Source organism: Chrysemys picta, chromosome 4, assembly GCF_011386835.1.
Source record: "Chrysemys picta bellii isolate R12L10 chromosome 4, ASM1138683v2, whole genome shotgun sequence".
Taxonomy (NCBI): Eukaryota; Metazoa; Chordata; order Testudines; family Emydidae; genus Chrysemys; species Chrysemys picta.
The window spans coordinates 3,596,053-3,617,438 of record NC_088794.1 but is presented as its reverse complement, the minus strand read 5'-3'; the positions used below and the strand labels follow the sequence as shown (position 1 = coordinate 3,617,438).

General features: G+C 54.5%; 1 protein-coding gene and 1 pseudogene across 1 annotated transcript in view; one reads left to right on the top strand and one right to left on the bottom strand.

Annotated features, from left to right (window-relative positions):
- Window positions 1–21,386, bottom strand: part of LOC101946103 (prostasin-like) — a 65,327-nt gene that overhangs the window by 7,369 nt on the left and 36,572 nt on the right. Inside the window, exons 3-6 of the mRNA XM_065590977.1 lie at window positions 4,669–4,813; window positions 4,151–4,359; window positions 3,233–3,384; window positions 2,034–2,257 (exon numbers count right to left, since the gene is read on the bottom strand). Of these exons, the coding sequence (XP_065447049.1) occupies window positions 2,034–2,257; window positions 3,233–3,384; window positions 4,151–4,359; window positions 4,669–4,813 (730 nt within the window). The remainder of the gene's footprint in view (window positions 1–2,033; window positions 2,258–3,232; window positions 3,385–4,150; window positions 4,360–4,668; window positions 4,814–21,386) is intronic.
- LOC112058853 (serine protease 33-like) lies at window positions 15,663–19,610 on the top strand (annotated as a pseudogene).

Sequence of the window (21,386 nt, the reverse complement as noted above, 5' to 3'; positions counted from 1 at the left end):
ATTCTCTTGCTGTTTCCTTTGACTACCCTAGTTTTACTACTGCGGGTTACTTGTTGCAAAATACTCCTGGTGCAGTCAGCATCCCACCACTGCCACCACCTGTCACAGAGCCACGGGATCCTTTCTACGGCCCCATCTTTGGAACTCTAGGATGAACCACTTCAATGTGCCCAACCCTCTTGGGGTCTCACTCTTCCTCCAGGGTAAGTCAGGTGGCTTCATCCCCCTCGACTGAACCTCTGGGGCTCCAGCCCTCCTGCTTCACACTGGGAGCTCTGCTTAGCATGTCCGACTGAGCCAGATGCCTGACAGAGACGTATCCATGCTGCAGGGACCAACGCACCTCACCCAGCATTTGCAGCGACACTCACACAGCGCTGTCAAAACCGTCGGGTTAGTCACCTGCCACACAGCACAGGGGGAGGGAGGGTCCTTTGTGGAGCACAGAGAACTGAAGGCTAATGCATGGCCCATTCTGGGCAGCCCAGAGCCCAGGCAAGCGGCAGTGAACCCCATGTTTGAAGCTCTGTCTCTCCATCTGACCTCCTGGGTCCCCAGGTGAGAGCCCCGACTCCTTCCAGCACCCAACGCTTATCCCCCACAGCCAGTCCTGTGTTCTGGAGCTGGGGGGTGCTTCTCATCTTCCCTGCTGAGAGGTGAGGAAATCCATCTCCTGCCGGGGCGCAGGTTGCCAGGTGTCAACGGCTGGTGCTTGGATTTGCCGTCATCTTCATGGATTCTCCACCAACGTGGGGTCGGCCCGTCCTTTTCCAGTGCCCCGGCCCGGCTCAGACAGCGAGGTGACGGTCACAGCTAAGGACCTGTCTACACTTGAAATGCTGCAGCCGTGGTGCTGTAGCGCTTCAGTGATGCTGCGCCCGACGGCGGTGGGAGGGGTTCTCCTGTCAGTGTAGTTAATCCCCCCCCCCCCCCAGGGGCGGTAGCTAGGTCGATGGGAGAACTCAGTTTAACAGCATTGCTCCGGGGGTGGGGGTTGGGGAAGGATTTTTCACACCCCTGAGGGACATAGTGAAACCGATCGAATTTCCCAGTGTCTCTAGCCTTCCCTGAGAGCAAACAGTCCTTTCCCACACATGGGGTAACAATGCAGCATGCAGGGGAAACTGAGGCACAGCTAAGGAGCATAAAAAATATTACAGGACATTCCCACTTTGTCACACTTGGTCTGGGGAGTCAATGCCATGCCTGGCATGATGGGAACCCAGATTTCAGTTTGGGGGGATCTATGCAGCGCCCAGCATGATGGCAGGGGGGGGGGAGGACGGGACTGACCTCAGTCGACTAAGTTTGTCTGTGCCGTGCCCGGCATGACAGGGGGCCACGTCTCATTTGAGGGGGGTCTGAATGGGGCCAGGCACAACAATAACCTGGATCTTGGTCAGGGTCTGTGCAGCACCTGGCACAATGGGGGCCTCAGTCCTGGCTGGGGAGGGATCTGTGCAGCACACAGCCCCTAAGCTCTGCCATCCCACAGCTAACACCAAGCCGCGGAGCCCGTGGGAGGCTGTGGCAGTGGCAGGACGGGACCTAGCGGGAGGTGGCACCAGCTGCTGCGTGGCTGCTGCCGGGAGGAGACCGAATTTGCAAAACCGATTTATTGACGATTTTCAGAGCACGCGTCCCGGGATCAAAGCAGCTGTGGGGCCCGTCCCCGTCAGCTTCCCAGTCGCCCCCAGGGGGCGCTGCAGGGCTGCAGGAAGGGCTGGATATAACCCCCCACCCCTGCGCTCCCCATTCCCATAGCGCCCCTGTGCTTCCATCCACCATCCTCTCCCAACCGCGTCCCAGAGATCCCAGCAACGTGGGGCCCACACCCGGTGCCAAGGGGGGTCTATAGACACCCCGGCTGGCGGCTCCAATCCCCTTGCAGCTTATGCCCAGATAGAGAAGCCCCTGCCCAGAGGGGGGTGAGACACCATCTTAGTGGGGGAAGGGGTGGCTGTGCCGGGTGAGCTGGAGGGAGCATCTGTGCCTGGGGGTGGCATTGATGGAGCCCCCAGGGGGCAGGTCACAGGGCTGTCAGGAGGAGCCCAGCAAGCAGCGGTATGACAGGAGAGAAGGCGGAAGGGTTGGCGCCACCAGTGACCTCCTGGATCCAGTTGGCATAGAACGAGACCTGGATGTACACCCCGGGACTGGGGGTTGAGGAGTCCGTGCAGTTAGCCCCCCAGCTGACGATCCCAGCCAAGAGGAAGTTGCCATTCCTTGGACAGACCAGAGGCCCCCCAGAGTCTCCCTAGGGGAGAGAGAAGGACATTACAGTCAGCCAGGGCCGGCTTCAGCCTTTTTTTGCTGCTCCAAGCGGCGAAGAAAAAAGAAAAGAAAAAACAAACAAAGAAACACCCGATTGAGCTGTCGCTGAAGTGCCGCCAAAGAGGAACTGAAGGGCCCGCAGCCGAAGACCCGGACGTGCCACCCCAATAATGGATGGAGTGCCGCCCCTTTCTATTGGCTGCCCCAGGCACCTGCTTCCTTCGCTGGTGACTGGAGCCGGCCCTGCCATCAGCAAGGTTCACTCCTTTGCCTCCCTTCCCACAAAGAGGCTCCTGTTTTTCCTCTATCAGAGCAGGGAGAGAACCCAGGAGTCCTGGCTCCCAGCCCCCCCTGCTCTCACCCACCGGACCCCACTTCTCTCCCTGAGCCAGCGATAGAACCCAGGAGTTCTGGCTCCCAGCCGCCCTGCTCTAACCACCAGCCCCCACTTCTCTCCCTGAGCCAGGGATAGAACCCAGGAGTCCTGGCTCCCAGCCGCCCTGCTCTAACCCACCAGCCCCCACTCCTCTCCCAGAGCCGGGGAGAGAACCCAGGAGTCCTGGCTCCCAGCCACCACCACCCAGCTCTAACCACTAAACCCCACTCTCTTCTTATGACATGTCCTCCTTCCGTGCTGGGGTAGACCTACCACCGTCACTCGATCTGTTTTCTCTGGTGTTAAGCTCAGGTTAAGGCAGACCCGTCCCAGTTCAGCAGGGTCAGCGCTCGGAGAGTTCCTCTCTCATCCTACAGAGCCTTTTGAGGTCTCCCAGTATGCACTGCTGCTGGGAGAGCCACTTTCATCGGCAAGGAGACGCAGGAGAAGATCAAATTAAAACATCACCCACCTGGGCCTTTTGGGGGAGCGGGGGAGGAAGGGCCAATGTTTGCAAACAGAACAGTGGGCCAGATAATTTCAACCGGCCCAAGCATTGCCCTCACAAGCCAAGTAGCCCACCTCGCAGCTATCGCGACTGACTCCTAGGGACCCAGCGCACAGCATGTCCTCTTCGATCCCAAGGCTGCATTCCCCATAGTGTTCTCTGCAGGTCGACACATCGACGAGAGGAACCTGCACCTCCTGGAGTGTCTGGGGCAGCGGAAGCGTATCTGGAATGAGAGAGCTGGAGATGGAGCCACTGGGAGGCCGAGGGAGCTGGAAAGGACGGGGCCGTGCTGGGAAAAATCTCTCCCAATGCAACGTACTGGCCAGGCGTGTGAACAATGTCGCCATCTAGGGGCTGCAACTCACAGTGCACATAAACATCAGAGTCTTTGTGTGTGTGTGTGTGTGTGTGTGTGTGTATGTGTGTGTGTGTGTGTGTACAATGATGGTGGGGATTGGAGCTGTGTGTGTATGTGTGTGTACAGTGATGGTGGGGATCGGAGCTGTGTGTGTGTGTGTGTGTGTGTGTGTGTGTGTGTGTGTGTGTGTGTGTGTGTGTGCAGTGATGGAGGGGATTGGAGTTGTGTGTGTATGTGTGTGTACAGTGATGGTGGGGATCGGAGCTCTGTGTGTGTGTGTGTGTGTATGTGTGTGTGTGTGAGTGTGTGCAGTGATGGAGGGGATCGGAGCTGTCTGTGTGTGTGTGTGTGTGTGTGCAGTGATGGAGGGGATTGGAGCTGTGTGTGCGTGCGGGCGCGTGTGTGTGTGTGTGCAGTGCTGCCCCCTGCTGGAGGGGATCACGGCTTTGTCTGTGTGTGTGTGTGTGTGTGTGCGGTTTCCCTCTTGTAGCTACACAGCCCTGTGTGTTCAGAGCTCCGGGGAAGGGCTCTCAGACTCTGGAGGCATTAGCCAGCCCTTGGGATCGGGGCTGAATAGCAGCCCCCCCCCAATCACCCATTAGACCCATCACACTCCTATCCCCCCCCTCACCTTCACACTCTGACCCAGTGCGGCCCCACCCAGTGACCCAGCACACTGCCCCTGTCAGCTGCACCAGGGCGATGTCGGCGATGTTCGTGCTCTCGTTGTAGTCGGGGTGGACGACGATGCGACTCACGGGGGACGAGATCCGGGTGGGGGAGGGGTTGGAGAGCTGGTACTCCCCCAGGTTCATGCGATAGGCGGAGTCAGGGAGAGAGCTGGGAGAGGAGGGCAGAAAATACCGATCAAGGGAGGAAGATATGCTGAGAACATAGACAAAAATGCAGCCACTTCTGGGGCAGAGCAACTGGGGAACAGCCACACAGCAACGTTGCAAGGGGCTGGCTCACCTGGCACTGAGATGCAGCCAGCTCTGGGGTGGGGCAGTTGGGGAACAACTGCAGAGTGATACCACATGGGGATGGCTTGACCAGGAACAGGAAATCAGTGAGGGGGCTGAGGCCACTGCCAGATGTCACTGCAAGCCAAGTAAGGGCAGCCTGGGATCCCCTTCCAGGGTTACTCACCGATTGAAGCAGTGAGCGGCTGACACCACCCACTGGGCGGAGATGAGGGATCCTCCACAGACGTGGGCTCCATCTTCCTGCACACTGACCTGCCAGGGCCAGTTACCCTTCTTGGCATCCTGCCCCCCCATGATACGGCTGAACCCTGCACAAACCAGGGGAGCCACGTTAACATGGGACAAGTGCACATCCCTTGTCCAGAACCCGGCATAGACCCCAGAAGTCCTGACTCCCAGCCCAGCCCCCTCTAATTACCAGGGATAGAACCCTGCCCCCAATTGTTCTAAACACTAGACCCCTCTCCCCTCCCAGAGCGGGGGAGCAAACCCAAGTCCTGGCTCCCAGCATCCTTCTCATACCACATGCCCAGGGCAGGGAAGGCTGGAGTTCTGTGGTGGGTGTCTTACCTGACTGATTCCAACTCCCCTGAGCACCTAGGGAATGAAGAAAGAGACGGGAAAGATATCAATATGTGTCGTGGGGGTGGGGCTTTATTCACAGGCATTGCTGAGACCTCAGAAGCTGTGTGCAGGCAAATGAGCGCCAGTAGCTCCACCCATAATTCCCAAGCTCCGCCCATTGCCCCAGAGCAGCCCTGCCATCCTCAGCGCCAGCCACAATTCTCAGCAGTGTTTCTATTTGATTTACCACCAGCAGGTGCAAGAATCAACACTCCCCATTGATCGGAGAGGGGCAGCTCAGGACTGAATTCACAAATCCAGATTGGATGGGCCGGGGGATCTATGAAGGGCCAAGGGGTTGGATCCCCCTGTTATTCACTAGCCCAATTCCCTCCCCCACAACCCGTATCTCGCTCCCTTCCCCCCGGGAGTTAGGGGCTGGTCCCTACATCCCCACCCCACACTCACCCTGCAGCAGGGTCATCGCCAGCAGTGCTAGGGCCAGTGGGGAGCGGAGACGCTCCATGGTTCAGCCTTCCCCAGGCCTGTCGTGGCTGCATGCAGCTGCCTCTATTGCTCCGACCAAAGCCCGACTGCAAGTGGTGGGGCAGGTTTTTATGGGTACCTGTGTGCCCCTCCCTGCATCTATAGAGAATACTGGAGACTGATTTCCTGATCATTCAAACAAGGAAATAAGTGTTGTTAAATTCAACGTGCTGAACAGGTTGTGACCACTTTCATTCTGCTCTGCCTGATGGCACCCCAGTACGGGCTTCCTGGAAAACCAGACGGAAACATGTGATGGCCCAAGTCACTGCGTGGAGGCCTACAGTGATTTTCACTTCCCCATGTTATTGCCAATTGAGTTTGACAAGCAGAGAGTGACAAAGACAGTACCTAGGTCGGAGATGTGCTTTTTGTGGGGTAAAGATTATCATTGGGTTAGGGTTATCATGGATTTTAGGGTATTATGGGGTTAAGGTGAAAGTTATCATGGGGTCATGGTTAAGGGTATCATGCGAGTGGGGGTTGAGGTCACAGTGGGATTTAGGTTTAAGTGAAATTTTCCACCCTGTTTTTCGGACCCTGTCGCCCTTCTCTTGGCATGACTCCAGTGACGATTTGGGGATCTGCCCCATCCAGCTCGGGAATTCCAGCTGATCGTGTAAAGTCGGTATTATGAAATTGTTGGGCTGTGGAGCCTTCGTGTGGAATCCACCATTTCTTGATCGGGGAGGGCTGGGTCAGCAAGACTAGGGAGAATGTTCATTTGTTAGACCTTAAATGGCCACCCATTCAGGCAGACACACCTTGGAAATCTGGGATTGGCAGGATCCACCCCTCCAATTCCTCCGCAAGCAGGGGGAAGCAAAAACTCAACCAGGGAGGAGCAAAGACACCAGGTGCTGGGATGGAGACACATTAACTGGAGAGAAGACACACAGAAGCAGGAAACATTGGGCAAAAGCCAGGCAAAGACAGGAAGGATGGAGAGGAGATGGGCGTGCTTTGATAGCTGGGTGGGGATTCTTGTTTAACTGTGGACCAGACAAAGTCAGAGAAAGCTAGCTGAGTGGGAAAAACATCATGACTTGGAAGAAAAGCCACGAGCTGCGGGGAAAGGATATGGGGCACCCCACGGTACTGTGTCCAAAGCCAAAGCACTGCACACTCCCCAGCAGTGAGGAACCCGAGCCAGGGAAATGCACGTAGGTGGGCTGGATATTTTGTCTAGAGCTGTGTGTTTCTTGTGCTCGTGAGCACAGCCGAGGGACATCATTTGGAGGTATCGTTTATTCCCTGAAATATGTAGTTTGGGGTCGACCAAAACTTCACAGATTCAGATTGAATTCGCCAAATAGTTTCAGATGAAAAAAAAATTCAGAGAAGTGGAACTGTTTCTTGGACATATTCCAAATGAACCATTTGCACTTTTCACTTCGAAGCAACACTTCCTTTTGAAATTTAGCTAGATTTATATATTTTTAAAAAATCTTAATAAAGAGGGGATTGAGAAAGAAAGAAAGAAAGAAAATTGGAAATGAAACTAAAGGAAAACTGGACAATCACAGCCCTGGTTTAAGTCGGGGTCTGTGTATTGCCTGGCATGACGGGAGCCCTGATCTCGGCTGTGGTCTGTGCAGCACCTGGCACGACAATGGCAGCCCCGATCGCACTCAGGGTCTATTCAGCTTCTGTCACGATGTCTCCCCCCAACCCCAATCTCAGTTGGTTCTACTCTTTCACTGCTCCTTTGATTAATGAAATGTCTGCCTATAAGGAATGTCGCACCGCTACTTCGATCAGTAACGGTTATCCCTCTGCAGGTACTGTAACCATAGGCACATACTCCTTGGGTGTCCAGGGCTGGAGCACCCACGGGGAAAAATTAGTGGGTGCTTTGCACCCACCGGCAGCCAAGCTCCCCTCACTCCCTGCCCCACCTCCTCCTCCCCCGTGAGCACGCCGCGTCCCCGCTCCTCAGCCTACCTCCTAGCGCTTCCCACCCGGCAGCTGTCTGGCGGCATTAGACGAGGGAGTAGCTGGAGCAGGAGCAGCAAGGAGAGCCCAAGGCCTGTAGCAGCACCTCTCTCCTTTCCTCCAGGCCAGAGGGCTACAGGAGGGTGGCGTGGAAAGTCGGAATCTGGTCAAAGGAAACCACCCTGGCCTCTGGAGAAAGAGGTTTACTGTTTCCTGACTGACCAAGGCAAGGGCTACTCCAGAGCAGTTAGGAAGGTGCTAGAAGCAATTAGGTCAGGCAGACTCCACCAGACACCTGGAACCAATAAAGAACTGATTAGAAGCAATCAAAGGAAACAGCCAGTCAGGTCACCTGAAGCCCATTTAGAACCGGCTGGGACTCGTTTAAAAGGAAGCCCCTTCAGCGAGTCTGGTTGGTAGGAGCTGGGAGTAAGGAGGTGTGTTGTGGGAAGACCGGGAGAAGGAAGGTGCACAGGAAAAGCCGTGGGAGAACAAGCGTGGTCAGGTACCAAGGAGGGTGCTAGGAGGGGCCGTTTGGGGAAGTAACCCAGGGAAGAGCTATAGCTCCGGTAGTACAAGAAAAATACCTGTTGCCACTGCCAATCAGGGTCCCTGGGCTGGAACCCAGAGAAGAGGGTGGGCCCGGGTTCCCCCCAACCATTCACACACACACCCATACACACACACACGCTCCCTGAGAAGGAAGGCAGGGACTAAAGGGGGTTCTTACACCGAACCCGTTGACTGGCCGATGATGAAGGTGGCTCGGTAAGCTGTAACCCTTGCCTCTAGGAGGGGAGAGAGGCTACACTGAGGGTCACAGCAAACCTGTGAGGCAAGCCCTAACTGCCTAGAAGCACAAGACCCCCCGAGGCAGAGCCGGTGGTCTGCCACAGTTGTTTATCACTGCTTGTGTCCACTGCTGCCTTACAGGGGGTTGTTTCAAGCACTTTGCTATAGTCTGTCAGCAAGAGATCCACGAGCTTATGGTTCTGTGGTTTCCTGTTATGCATCTTGTGCCGGCATCTTACCAGGCTGTGCAAGTTCAGGCCCCTGTATCCTGCTTGCGCTTACAGTGTACCAGACAGATCTGATGTCTGATAGAGACTCCCACAAGCCCCCAGCTCCCACCCTACCCATCCCCACAGCACCCATGTGCTTCCTTCCACCGCCCTCTCCCAGCCGTGTCCCACGGATGCCAGCAATGTGTGGCCCAAACCCACTGCCAAGGGCGGGTCTATGGACACCCCAGCTGGGGTGGAGCCGCTGGCTCTGATCTCCCTTCAGATTTATTAACCACAGAACAATAGGTTGTACGTGATTATAAGTGAAAAGCGTAGAGATCAAAGTTGGATACTGAAGAAATCAAAATAAATTCCCTGTCTGGATTCTGCAAACTAACCAGGATTTAAATCAAGCAGCGTCTCACCCTGACAGGTGGTACAAACAGAGGAACCACTCTTCCCCAGGTCAAAGTCTTTGTCCTCCAGCTGTCGAGTTCAGGAGAGAGAGGCCAGGTGATGATGTCACTCCCGTACTTTTATAGTTTCTTCCAGCTTACTGGAAACATCCCTTTGCTGTGACGTGGGAATGAGACAGTTCCCATTGCTCAAGCGGCCTCCATTGTATACGGTCTATGGGACAGTGGCTTGTTTCCTTGATGGGTGTGGATGAGCCATTAACACTGTCTGACTCTCTGTGGCTACTTCATTGTTGTACCCGCAAGGCTGGTTGTGGGTGCCTCCAACCTCACCAGATATTTCAGTAACATACACAGCAGTATTTCATAACCTCACATAACGTGCAGGCTGGGGGGAACTGGCAGGAGCTGCGCTATTGATGGTTCATGAGTAGCTGGGAGAAGCACTCATGTCACTCACCTGGCTGTGTGCCCACCTGTGGATGGCTGTGTAAGTGCAGTGTCTGCCAGAGGTTTGTAGCTTGATATCGGCATCACAGTGTGAGAGGCGCTCCTGGTTGGTGTGTTTGGGAGGGCTCCGTGGCTCCACAGTCCAGTTTGCACTCCAGGGACCAAGTCATAGGGGGTCGCTATTGTCTTTCCATGTTTAACACCCTCCCACCCGTGCCCTCTCGCCGGGGGGCTCTGCTCTCCGACTCCTATCCCCCAGCCCTGTCTGTCACCAAGGAAAGAAGGAAGCAGAGAACAGCGGCCCCCTTCCTCACCCTCCAGCAGGGGCAGCGCTAGCAGCAATATGGCCACGGGGAACCCACACACCCCATCATGCTGTCGTCCAAGGAGCAGCCTCCCCAGATGCTATCAGCAGAGGAAGACTGGACTCGGTGCAGCTCCCCGGCCTGGAAATGCTTCAGGACTGCTCGGGAATGAAGGTAACAGGCCAGCATTTATAGGCATCGCCGTGCTGGCGGGGCTATGAAATGCCAGAAATAGTGAAGTTTGCCACTCCTCACCCCCCATGCCGCGAGATAAGCAGTGTCAAAGTCCTTTAAAAAACCCATCTCGGACTGTTTCTGGCCCCTCACACACCTGTCTTGTTCCCCAGCCCCACCTCGGCTGGGAATCACTGAGGGAGCAACTGATTTCGGGGAAAGCAGAACTGAAAGGAATCCAAGCTGATCTGGTGAAGCTGGGGGCACATGGGCAGTCACTGAACTGCTCCCTCGTGAGGCCAATGGGTGGGTCTGATTGTCACGTCCTGGAACAATTAGATCCACTGTGGCAACTCTAACAATGGACTAAAGGAAACAGCAACGAGCACCCTCTGATCAATCCAGTATCCAGGCACCCACTTGGGCGCTCTTCTTATGGTAAAAGAGGGACTTGTTCGTCTTCAGCTGAATCCCTGTGCCAAGAGACACAGACTGGTGTTGCATCTTTTTGACCCAAGTGGCTAGTCAAAATTCAGGGCCCTCAGGTCATCCTGGATGGACAGAGAAATTGCTGGAGTCTGCTCTTCTCTTTGCTGCCATCTTGTTTACTTGCAAGGAACCTATGAGTCCTGCTTCTCCAAACCCAGGAGAACCAAGAACGGAAGGAGTTTTCTTAGCTTCCAGCCTCTGCAGCCTCTTTAGCCAGCAGAACCCCAAACTCTCGGTCCAACTTTTCCAATGGTCACACTGTGCTCCCACACTCCTGCCTCTGCTGCTCTCTCTGCTCTCCTCTGTTCTATCTTTTGTCTCTCCTCAGCTCCCATATGATCTCTCTGCCCCCGCTCCTTCCTAAACCAATCCTCAGTCAAAAGCTCCTGGGAAAGTTCACACCCACCCTTTGTCTGAGGTGGGGCTGTGAAGAAGTAGAAACTTTCTGTCATATATTTGAGGCTGGTGCTGGCCTCAGTTTCCCTCTCTGTTTCCTTCTCATGCATTGTTACCCAGGGGATGCAAAGGGGTTAAAAGCCACTCTTGGTGCAGAACAGGAAACATAGGATGTGTGGGTGATGTAACTGCCTGGGGTGGGGTAACTAGGTCATTACAGGACTGGCTGAAACCGACCCCTATCAGTGGAGGGTTGGTCAAGACAACGGGAGCCCCAAGGACTGAACAAATGACACTGATCCATGGGGCTCTCCGGCAGGTGGAGAGTGTGGACTCAGCAGGGTCCAATGTACAAGGATCATTGAGCCCATGTGGCCAACCCCAAAGAAAAAGGGGGACTAAAGGAAAAGGGGGACCCTTTTTCTTTGGGGTTGGGGGCACTGAAGAGGTTACTCCAAAGGTCTGTATCAAAGCCTGGGTGCAGCACTGATCCTGTGACCCCAGGACAGGAGCCTATACCGACTGCTATCTAAATGGAAGGGTGAGTTCAAGCCCGACAACCTCAATGGGGTTTTAACTCAACCCGTAACAAGGTTTCACTCCGCTCAGAAGGCTATCTGTCGCTCCCACCAGTACAGTCTTTGGCCAAGCTGACAGAGGCCTGATAGACAACACGATGGTTTTCTTTCTCTACGACACCTCTGAGCCATTCCAAAATTTCTGGGAATCTTCTAGGCCCCAATGGCCGGAAACCCACTGTTACGTTGCACTCCATATTCTTTATGGAAATATACTTATGAATATGAATATGACATAACTGGAATACGCTTTATGCAAAATGTGTCATGAGACATGTCATTGGAAAGGTTATAATTTGCGGAATGTGTTCGTCCTATTTGTATGCATGTATCAGTCCTATATTGGAAGTTAGAAATATGAAGTATAAATCTAAGTTATGAATATAGTTATGCCAAGCAAGGGCCATTAATGGTACTTTGGAAACTTGATGACTCTTAAGCAAGAAACAATTGGATGTAAATGGATTTGTTTTCCTGTAATTCTGTGGGACGCCTGTGAGGAGGAGGGGAGATGGGCATCCTTGTGAAGACGTGTCTGTGTCACCTCATGCTGGAATCCATCTTGGATTTTATATTTTTCCACAAGGCAGGGGGAAAGTTTAAACGAAGAGACAAAGGATTCCTGCCTTTTTCCAAATCTATATAAGGGTGTGAAGCAGGACAGAGAGGAGTTGGGAGGATACCCCTGCTTACCACCCAAGATGTCTGCTGGAACTGACAGAGATGGAACGGGGGAAGGCTTGGGTCTGGACTAGAAATGAGTCTAGTCTGTGAAAGAAGCTTATTGGAACATCTGTGAGGGTGAGATATTACATGTAACCAGTTTCTTAGTGTATTAAGCTTAGCCTTGCCTGTTCTGTTTTATTTTGCTTAATAATCTACTTTGTTCTGTCTGTTACAGTAATTCCTCGCTTAACGCTGCAGTGAGATATCAGGGGAAAGGTTATGATCTGCTAAAAGTCATTTCTCTATCCATACATGCATATCATTAACGCATATGAAGTTATGGGAATTGTGTTGTATGGTCGTCACTAAAACATGCTGTAAATTGGGGAATCAGCCAGATATTAGCTCCCCAGAGGCAACAGCAAGGAAAGTAACCAGTGCCAGGCAAGGTGTCAAAACAACCATCAACACCCATTGTCCAGCAAGGGAGCTACAATTCAATGACTCACCTGCATGAGGCCCCACCAGGGAATTCCTCAACCTTGTCTGGAGACTCAGCAATGCCCCCAGACATGCCTGGACTTGTGTTCTACAAGCACATGGATTCAGGGTGTTAGAGGGCTTATCCTTCACCCTCCCACTTCTCTGGTCCTTCTTGCGTGAACAGAGACCAGAAACATCCGAAGTCTGGAGATGCAAACAATTCAATGTTTATTGGGGTTAGCTTCCAGCAAGCATGAATCCAATTTCCTTTTTTCCTTGTTTTTCCAACTTACTTCCTGTTTACCCCTAATTTATATAGTAAAATTCTTAGCAATACCTTAACCAATCTTTTTACTAAAACGTAACTAGCCAATTAGAAGCAAGAGGAAGTTCAAGGACAGGGTAGACCCATTACTAAATGAAGAGGGGGAAACAATTACAGAAAATGTGGAAATGGCAGAAGTGCTAAATGGCTTCTTTGTTTGGGGTGGAGGGATAGCTCAGTGGTTTGAGCATTGGCCTGCTAAACCCAGGGTTGTGAGTTCAATCCTTGAGGGGGCCACTTGGGGATCTGGAGCAAAATCAGTACTTGGTCCTGCTAGTGAAGGCAGGGGGCTGGACTCAATGACCTTTCAAGGTCCCTTCCAGTTCTAGGAGATGGGATATCTCCATTATTTCTTTCAGTTTTCACCAAGAAGGTTGCCATAGAGAATGCCAGTGAAAATGGGCTAGGTTCAGATACTAAAATAGGGAAAGAACAAGTTAAAAGATACTTAGACAAGTTAGATGTCTTCAGGTCAGCAGGGCCTGATGAAATGCATCCTAGAATACTCAAGGAACTGGCTGAGGAGATATCTGAGCCATTAGATATTATCTTTGAAAAGTCATGGAAGACAGGGGAGATTCCAGAATCATAGAATAGAATATCTGGGTTGGAAGGGACCTCAGGAGGTCATGTAGTCCACGCCCCTGCTCAAAGCAGGACCCATCCCCAGACAGATTTTTGCCCCAGATCCCTAAGTGGCCCCCTCAAGGATTGAACTCATAACACTGGGTTTAGCAGGCCAATACTCAAACCACTGAGCTACCCCAATATAACACAGTACTTAAGAGCCAAAAAATCTCACCATGTTATAGGTAAGACCGTGTTATATCGGGGTAGAGAGAGGAACCGCTCCCCGCCCCAGCTCACCTCTGCTCTGCCTCCGCCTTCTTCCTGAGCGCGCCACTTCTGCTCCGCTTCTCCCTCCCTCCCTCCCTCCCTTCCAGGCTTGCCGTGCCAATCAGCTGTTTGGCCCGGCAAGCCTGGGGGGGGGGGGAGAAGCGGAGCAGCAGCGGCGCACTCAGGGGAGGAGGCAGAGATGAGCTGGAGCGGGGAGTGGTTCCTCTGCACCCCCCATTACTTGCTGTGGTCCTCCCCGGGGCCCCCCGCACCCCAGCTCACCTCCGTTCCGCCTCCTCCCATGAGCACACCACAGCTCCGCTTCTCCTCCCCCCCCCATGCTTGTCACGCCAAACAGCTGATTGGCACAGCAAGCCCGGGAGGGAGGAGAAGCGGAGCTGCGGTGTGCTCGTGGGAGGAGGTGGAGCAGAGGTGAGCTGGGGCAGGGGGGCTCTGGGGAGGGCCGCAGCAAGTAACCGGCGGGAGCAGAGGAATCGCTTGCGGTAACACGAATTCGGATATAACGAAGTAAAGCAGCCCCGTCCCCCGGAGCGCTGCTTTACCACATTATATCCGAATTCACGTTATATCGGACCACATTATATCGGGGTAGAGATGTATCTAAAAGGTTGTTACAAAGAGGTGGGAGAAAAATTGTTCTTCTCAACCTCTGATGATAGGACAAGAAGCAACGGGCTTAAATTGCAGCAAGGGAGGTTTAGGTTGGACATTAGGGAAAACTTCTAAACTGTCAGGGTGGTTAAGCACTGGAATAAATTGCCCAGGGAGGTTGTGGAATCTCCATCATTGGAGATTTTTAAGAGCAGGTTAAACAAACACCTGTCAGGGATGTTATAGATGGCGCTGGTCCTGCCAAGGGTGCAGGGGACTGGACATGATGACCTTTTGAGGTCCCTTCCAGTTCTATGATTCTATAATCCTAACATATTGTAACATGATTATCTAATCAATTATATCCCACCAGCAAAATTCATTATACAGCAGACAGAAACAATCAAAGCACCAGACAGAGGCCATACAGATAAACAATAGAGAAGTGGGGACCACAAAGACAAAACAATAAAGAAATGAGGGTTTCACAACTACCAAACAGAAAGCTATCAAACTAAGTTTTCTTTAAATCTTCTAGGCTCTTCCCTTTATCAGGAGGTGATAGATCGGATCACTTTTTGATGTGTTTCATAGTTTGAAGGCCAACCGAGATCAGGATCCCTGTCACACCGGGCCCTGCACAGACCCCCCTGACTGAGATCCAGGCCCCCCTGACTGAGATCGGGTACCCGTTGTGCCGGATGCTGCAGAGACTGACTGCGTTTGCGGCTGGGATACGTCAGCCAGGGCTGTGCGGGGGTGGGGGCGAGAGGGTGTGAAGTTTTGGGGGATGGGGCACAAGTGAAGGAGCCATGGCAGGGTAAAGGAAAAAAGCCGCTCTGAGCTCAGTGGTGGTGGCGTATTTCAATAGCCCCCCCCGCCCATGTACCTCCCCTCCCTGCCTGCTACCCCCTGCCACCAAACTGCTGCGTGGGCAGGAAATCTCTCTGGTGCCCCCGGCTGCTGAAGGCCAATAAGCGAGAGCAGCATGGGAGGCTGCTCTCTGCGATACCTGCCTGGGGAAAATGCGGTGCAGGCAGGTTCCTGGAAGTGGAGGGGAGCAGGGGGGAGGTACTGAAGAACAAGCCGGCCAGGGGTTTCCTGACCCCAGAGCACTGGCCAGCCGTGGGCACCGAGCACCGGACAGAAGGCCCAGCCCGGCTACCTCCAGCAAAGGGACAGTCCTGGGAAAACCTGGGCAGGTGGTCCACTGACTGGGGATGGTTCCACAGAGCAGGCTTGAGTTTCAGCACTGATTTCTCCTCCCAACGGGTACGGTCTGGCAAGGACCAGATCTCGGTTAAGCCATGCACGGAGTGGAGGGGGAGAAGAGGGTCTATGAGCTTCTGCTTTCACTTTCCTGTATTTCAGAGAACTTGGGGACCGGAGATACGGGCTCAGACGTGTTGTGGCTTCTTGATGCACACGGCTGTCTGCTTTGCTGGCTGGAGGCTGAGCTGGGCCGTCCCGACCCAGAGTTCCTGTGGGGCTGGATCATGGGAGGCCTCTGCTCCCCGCTGGCCGCGCTGCTGCTGCTGGTGCTCCCGTCCCCAGTGCATGGTAAGAAGGACCAAGGGATCCAGAGAGATGCAGAGCCATGGGGAATGGAGCAGAGGGGACAAATCTGCCCTAGGCAGGGGGGATAGACTGGATGGGATGATCCTGCCCCAGTGGACTGGCTCTGACCCTTTCCCAGAGCCTGGGTTTGCGGGTTTGTAGGTCTGGGGACATGTGAGGAAAACGGATCCTGTGCAGAGAGGGGCAGAAATGACAGTGCTGGTCCCCAGGCCCTGATGTGCAGAAAGGGACCCTGATCCCCACCCCCCAGACACCCCCTGCAGGGGCCGGCATGACCCCAACCACTCTGACTCACTCCCACAGGGGCCACAGCCCCCAGCCCCCCTCCCATTTCTTCTGTCCCAATCTCCTGCCCTGAGGCTTGTCTGGGTGGAAAGAGCACATGTGGTTCTGAAAGCTGGGAGCAGCCTTTGTTCGTCTCATGTCGATGTTCACTCTGAAACCTACTGACATGGTAGCCACCTACGATTTGGGATGCAGTATGGGGATTATGGGAGGAGCTATTGGACAGTGTTTGGGGCTTGTATTCCAGCCCTATTCTGTACTTTCCAGCCTCCAATCCTCATTCGGACCCTAATGCTGCTCTTGTCCCCATGGCCCCGACACTGTAATGTCTCCCCAATATTTCTGTTCCCTCCACAGGTGCTGAGGAGAGTCAAGACCAGCCAGGAAAAGACTCAGGACTCCTGGGTTCCAGCCTTAGTTCTGGGGGGGAGAGAGGTGCACCTTGTCCTGTGTTAACACGGCTCCCTGGTTTGTGCAGTGTTCAGCCGTATCATCGGGGGGCAGGATGCACAGGAGGGTCGATGGCCCTGGCACGTCAGTGTGGAGGAATATTACCACCACGTCTGTGGAGGATCCCTCGTCTCAGCCCAGGGGGTGGTGTCAGCTGCTCACTGCTTCGATCCGTGAGTAACCCTGGAAGGGGATCCCAGGCTGCCCTTACTTGGCTTGCAGTGACATCTGGCTGTGGCCGTCAGCCCCCTTAATGTCTTCCAGCTCTTGGTTAAACCATCGCCATGGTGCAGTGTGGCTGTTCCCCTGCTGCCCCCACCCCAGAGATGGCTGCATCTTAGTGCTGGGCGAGGCATCGCGTTGCTGTGTGACTGCTCCCCAGCCTCTCTGCCCCAGAAGTGGCTGCATTTTTGTCTATGTTCACAGTCTATCTTCCCCCCCTTGATTGGTCTTTTCCGCCCCCTCTCCCAGCTATCTCCCTGACTCTGCGTATCGCATGAACCTGTGAGAGTACCAGCTCTATAACCCCTTCTTCACCCGGACTTCGTTCCCCGTGAGTCACATCGTCATCCACCCTGACTACAACCAGAGCACGTTCTTCGCCGACATCGCCCTGGTGCAGCTAATGAAACCGGTCAACTTCACGGACACCATCCGCCCCATCTCCCTGCCGGGCCCCTCCACCCAGTTCCCAGCAGGGGGAAAGTGCTGGGTCACTGACTGGGGCAGCATCAGATGGGGCTGTGGAGGTGAGGGTGGGGTTAGGAGCTTGGTGGGGCTAAGGGGGTGACTGTGGGGGACTGGTGTTCAGCCCCTATCCCTGGGGGTGTCTAATGGCTCCAGAATTTGTGAGCCCTTCCCCTGAGCTCTGAACACACAGGGGTGTGTAGCCACAAGGGAAACCACACGCGCGCGCACACACACACACACACACACACTGCTCCGTCCTCTCCAGCACTGCGCGCACACACACACCTGATCCCTGCACACACACACACACATACACACACTGCCCTGATCCCCTGCAGCACTGCACACACACTGCCCAAGACCTCTCCAGCCGGGGCCAGCACTATACACACACACACACACACACACACACACACACACAGCCCCCATCTTCTCCAGCACTGCACGCACTCACACATACCTGATCCCTGCACACACACACACACTGCCCCGTCCTCTCCAGCACTGCGCGCACACACACACACCTGATCCCTGCACACACACACACACATACACACACTGCCCTGATCCCCTCCGGCACTCTGCACACACACTGCCCTGGTCCTCTCCAGCAGGGGGCCGCACCACACACACACACACACACACACACACACACACACACACACACAAAGATTCTCCCCTGACTGTGACGTTTATGTGCACTGTGAGTTGTAGCCCCTAGATGGCGACATTGTTCACACACTCGGCCAGTCCGTTAGATTGGGAGAGATTTTTCCCAGCACGGCCCCGTCCTTTCCAGCTCCCTCGGCCTCCCAGTGGCTCCATCCCCGGCTCTCTCATTCCAGATACATGGAAGCCGCCCAAGACCCTTCACGTTCCCCTCATCACTGTGTCGACCTGTAAAGAAAATGTCTCAAAATGCAAATATCAGATCCAAGATGACATGCTGTGCGCGGGGTCCGGAGGTGACTGTACTGGCCCCTGTGAGGTGGGCTACTTGGCTTAGGGGGGGCAGCACTGGGGCTCCTAGAAATTATCTGGCACATTGTTCTGTTTGCAAATATTGGCCCTTCCTCCCCCGCTCTCAAAAAAGGCCCACGTGGGTCATGTTTTAATTTGATCTTCCTCCACGTCTCGTTGACGAAGAAAGCAGCTCTCCCAGCAGCAGTGCATTCTGGGAGATCTCACAAGTCACTCTAGGATGGGGGGAAACTCTCTGAGCTCTGGCCCCACCGAACTGAGAGGGTTAAACTTAACTTGAGCTTAATGCCAGAGAAAACAAATCTAACAAGGGCGGTAGCTCTGCCCCGGCACTGCAGCAGGACATGGCATGGGAGGGAAATGGGTTTTATCCCCAGCTCCGGGAGGGGAGTGGGGTCTGGTGAGATAGAGTAGGGAGGGGCTGGGAGCCAGGACTCCTGGCTTCTCTCCCCGGCTCCGGGAGGGGAATGGGATCTTGTGGGTTAGAGCAGGGGGGGCTGGGAGCCAGGACTCCTGGGTTCTCTCCCGGCTCCGGGAGGGGAATGGGGTCTTCTGGGTTAGAGCGGGGAGGGGGAGCCAGGACTCCTGGGTTCTCTCCCTGTATCTGGTAGAGGAAAAAGAGGAGCCTCTTTGTTCGAAGGGAGGCTGTCTGACCGTAATGTCCCTCTCTCTCGACTTAGGGTGACTCTGGGGAGCCTCTGCTCTGTGCAAGCAATGGCAGCTTTGTCTTGGCTGGGATCGCCAACTGGGAGATTAACTGCACAGCCTTCCCACCCCCCCACCCAGGGGTGCACGTCCGGGTCCCAGTCTATGTCAACTGGATCCAGAATGTCACGGGTGACGCTGGCCTCTCGATCGTCTCTCCTGCCGTACCCAGGGCCGGTACTACCCCACTGGGGTCCCGAAGCAATGGCTTAGTCTGCTCATGCCTAGCGCTGGCTCTGGCTGTACTGGTCCTTGCTCGGCTCCTGCTGACGGCCCTGTGACCTGCCCCATTGGGGCTCCCACCCATGCCAACCCCCCGGCCCAGATAACATGGGAGCAGAACCCCCCCTCCTGAGCATGAGTGGCAGAGAGAGCAGAGCTGGCAGCCCCCCGCCAGCCGAGGTGTCTATAGACCCCCCTTAGCACTGGGTGTGGGCCCCACGTTGCTGGGGTCTGTGGGACGTGGCTGGGAGAGGCTGGTGGATGGAAGCACGGGGGTGCTATGGGGAGGTGAGGGCAGAGGGTGGTGGGTTATATCCAGCCTTTCCTACAGCTCTGTAGCAACCCCGGGGTGACTGGGAAGCCGACGGGGAAGGGCCCCACAGCTGCTCTGATCTCGGGACTTGTGCTCTGAAAATCGTCAATAAATCGGTTTTGCAAATTCTGTCTCCTCCCGGCAGCAACCGTGACCTATCCCGCAGCAGCTGGTGCCGCCTGCAACTAGGGCCAGTCCTGCCACGGCAACAGCCTCCCATGGGCTTGGCAGCTTGGTATCAGCGGTGGCATGGCAGAGTGCGGGCGCTGTAGGGTGACCAGATGTCCTGGTTTTAAAGGGACAGTTTCGTTCTTTGGGATTTTTTCTTCTATAGGTGCCTATTACCCCCCAACCCCTGTCCAGTTTTTTCACAGTTGCTATCTGGTCACACCCGCCCCCCCTTGAGCGAGATTGGGGCCCCCGTTGTGTCAGGTGCTGTACAGACACTGACCAAGATCAGGACCCCTGGGCACAGACACGCCCCCCCCCCCAACTGAGCTCAGTCCCTGCATCGTGCTGGGCACTGCACAGACCTTCTCCCCGACCAAAATCTGGATCCCCATCGTGCCAGGCACAGCACTGACTCCCCAGAGCAAGTGTGACAAAGTGGGAATTTTCTGTACTATTTGTATGGTCCCTAGCTGTGCCTCAGTTTCCCCTGCATGCTGCATTGTTACCCCCTGTGTGGGTGGGAAAGGACTGTTTGCTCTCAGGGCAGGCTGGAGACACCCCCCTGGCCTGTGCTGGGAAATTCGGTCGGTATCACTGTCACTCAGGGGGGTGAAAAATCCACATACATCCCCGGGCAAGTTAAACTGACCTAACCCCACTAGGTCAGTATGTGAATTCTCCCTTCACTTCAGCTAGGGCCTCTCAGGGAGGTGGATTAACTACGCAGATGAGAGACCCTCTGAAGCATTTCAAGTGTAGATATGTGTGATGCGTGACTGTTGCCTCGCTGCTGGGATTCGGCACTGGAATAGGACAGGCCGACCCCATCTCAGTTGAAAATCCACTAAGATGATGCAAAACCAACCACTAGACCATGGTCACCTGGCAACCAGCGCCCCAGAGAGAGGTGGATTTCCCCACCTCTCAGCAGGGAAACTGAGAAGCAACCCCCACCTCTGGAACAAAGGACTAGGGAGGGGTGAGGTGGGGGATAAGAGTTGGGTGCTGGAAGGAGTTGGGGCTCTCACCTGGGGACTGACCCCCCAGGAACTCAGATTGGGGTTCACTGCAGCTTGGCTGGTCTCTGGGCTGACCAGAATGGGCCGTGCTTTAATCTTCAGTTCTCTGTGCTCCCTAAAGGACCCCGTCCACTGTGTGCCCGGTGACTGACAAACCAAACATAAGAACGGCCATACTGGGTCAGGCCAAAGGTTCATTGGCCAATATCCTGTCTGCCAACAGTGGACAGTGCCAGGTGCCCCAGAGGGAATGAACAGAACAGGGAATCATCAAGTGATCCATCCCCTGTCGCCCATTCCCAGCGTCTGGCGAACAGAGGCTAGGGACACCATCCCTGCCCATCCTGGCTAATAGCCATTGATGGACCTATCCTTCATGAATTTATCTAGTTCTTTTTTGAACCCTGTTATGGTCTTGGCCTTCACAATGTCCTCAGGCAAGGAGTTCCACAGGTTGACAGTGCGTTCTGTGAAAAACCCAAGTGTTTTGCTGAAGGGGGTCATCCTAGACACTGTTCCAAAGCTGGGGCCGTAGCACCGATCCTGCGGCTCTGTGACAGATGGTGGCAGCGGTGGGATACTGAATACACTAGGCGTATTGTGACCTGCAGCAGTAAAACTAGAGTAGTCAAAGGAAACAGAAAGAGAATGATGTATAATCAGCTCCCTAAGTAGAAAATTGCCGAA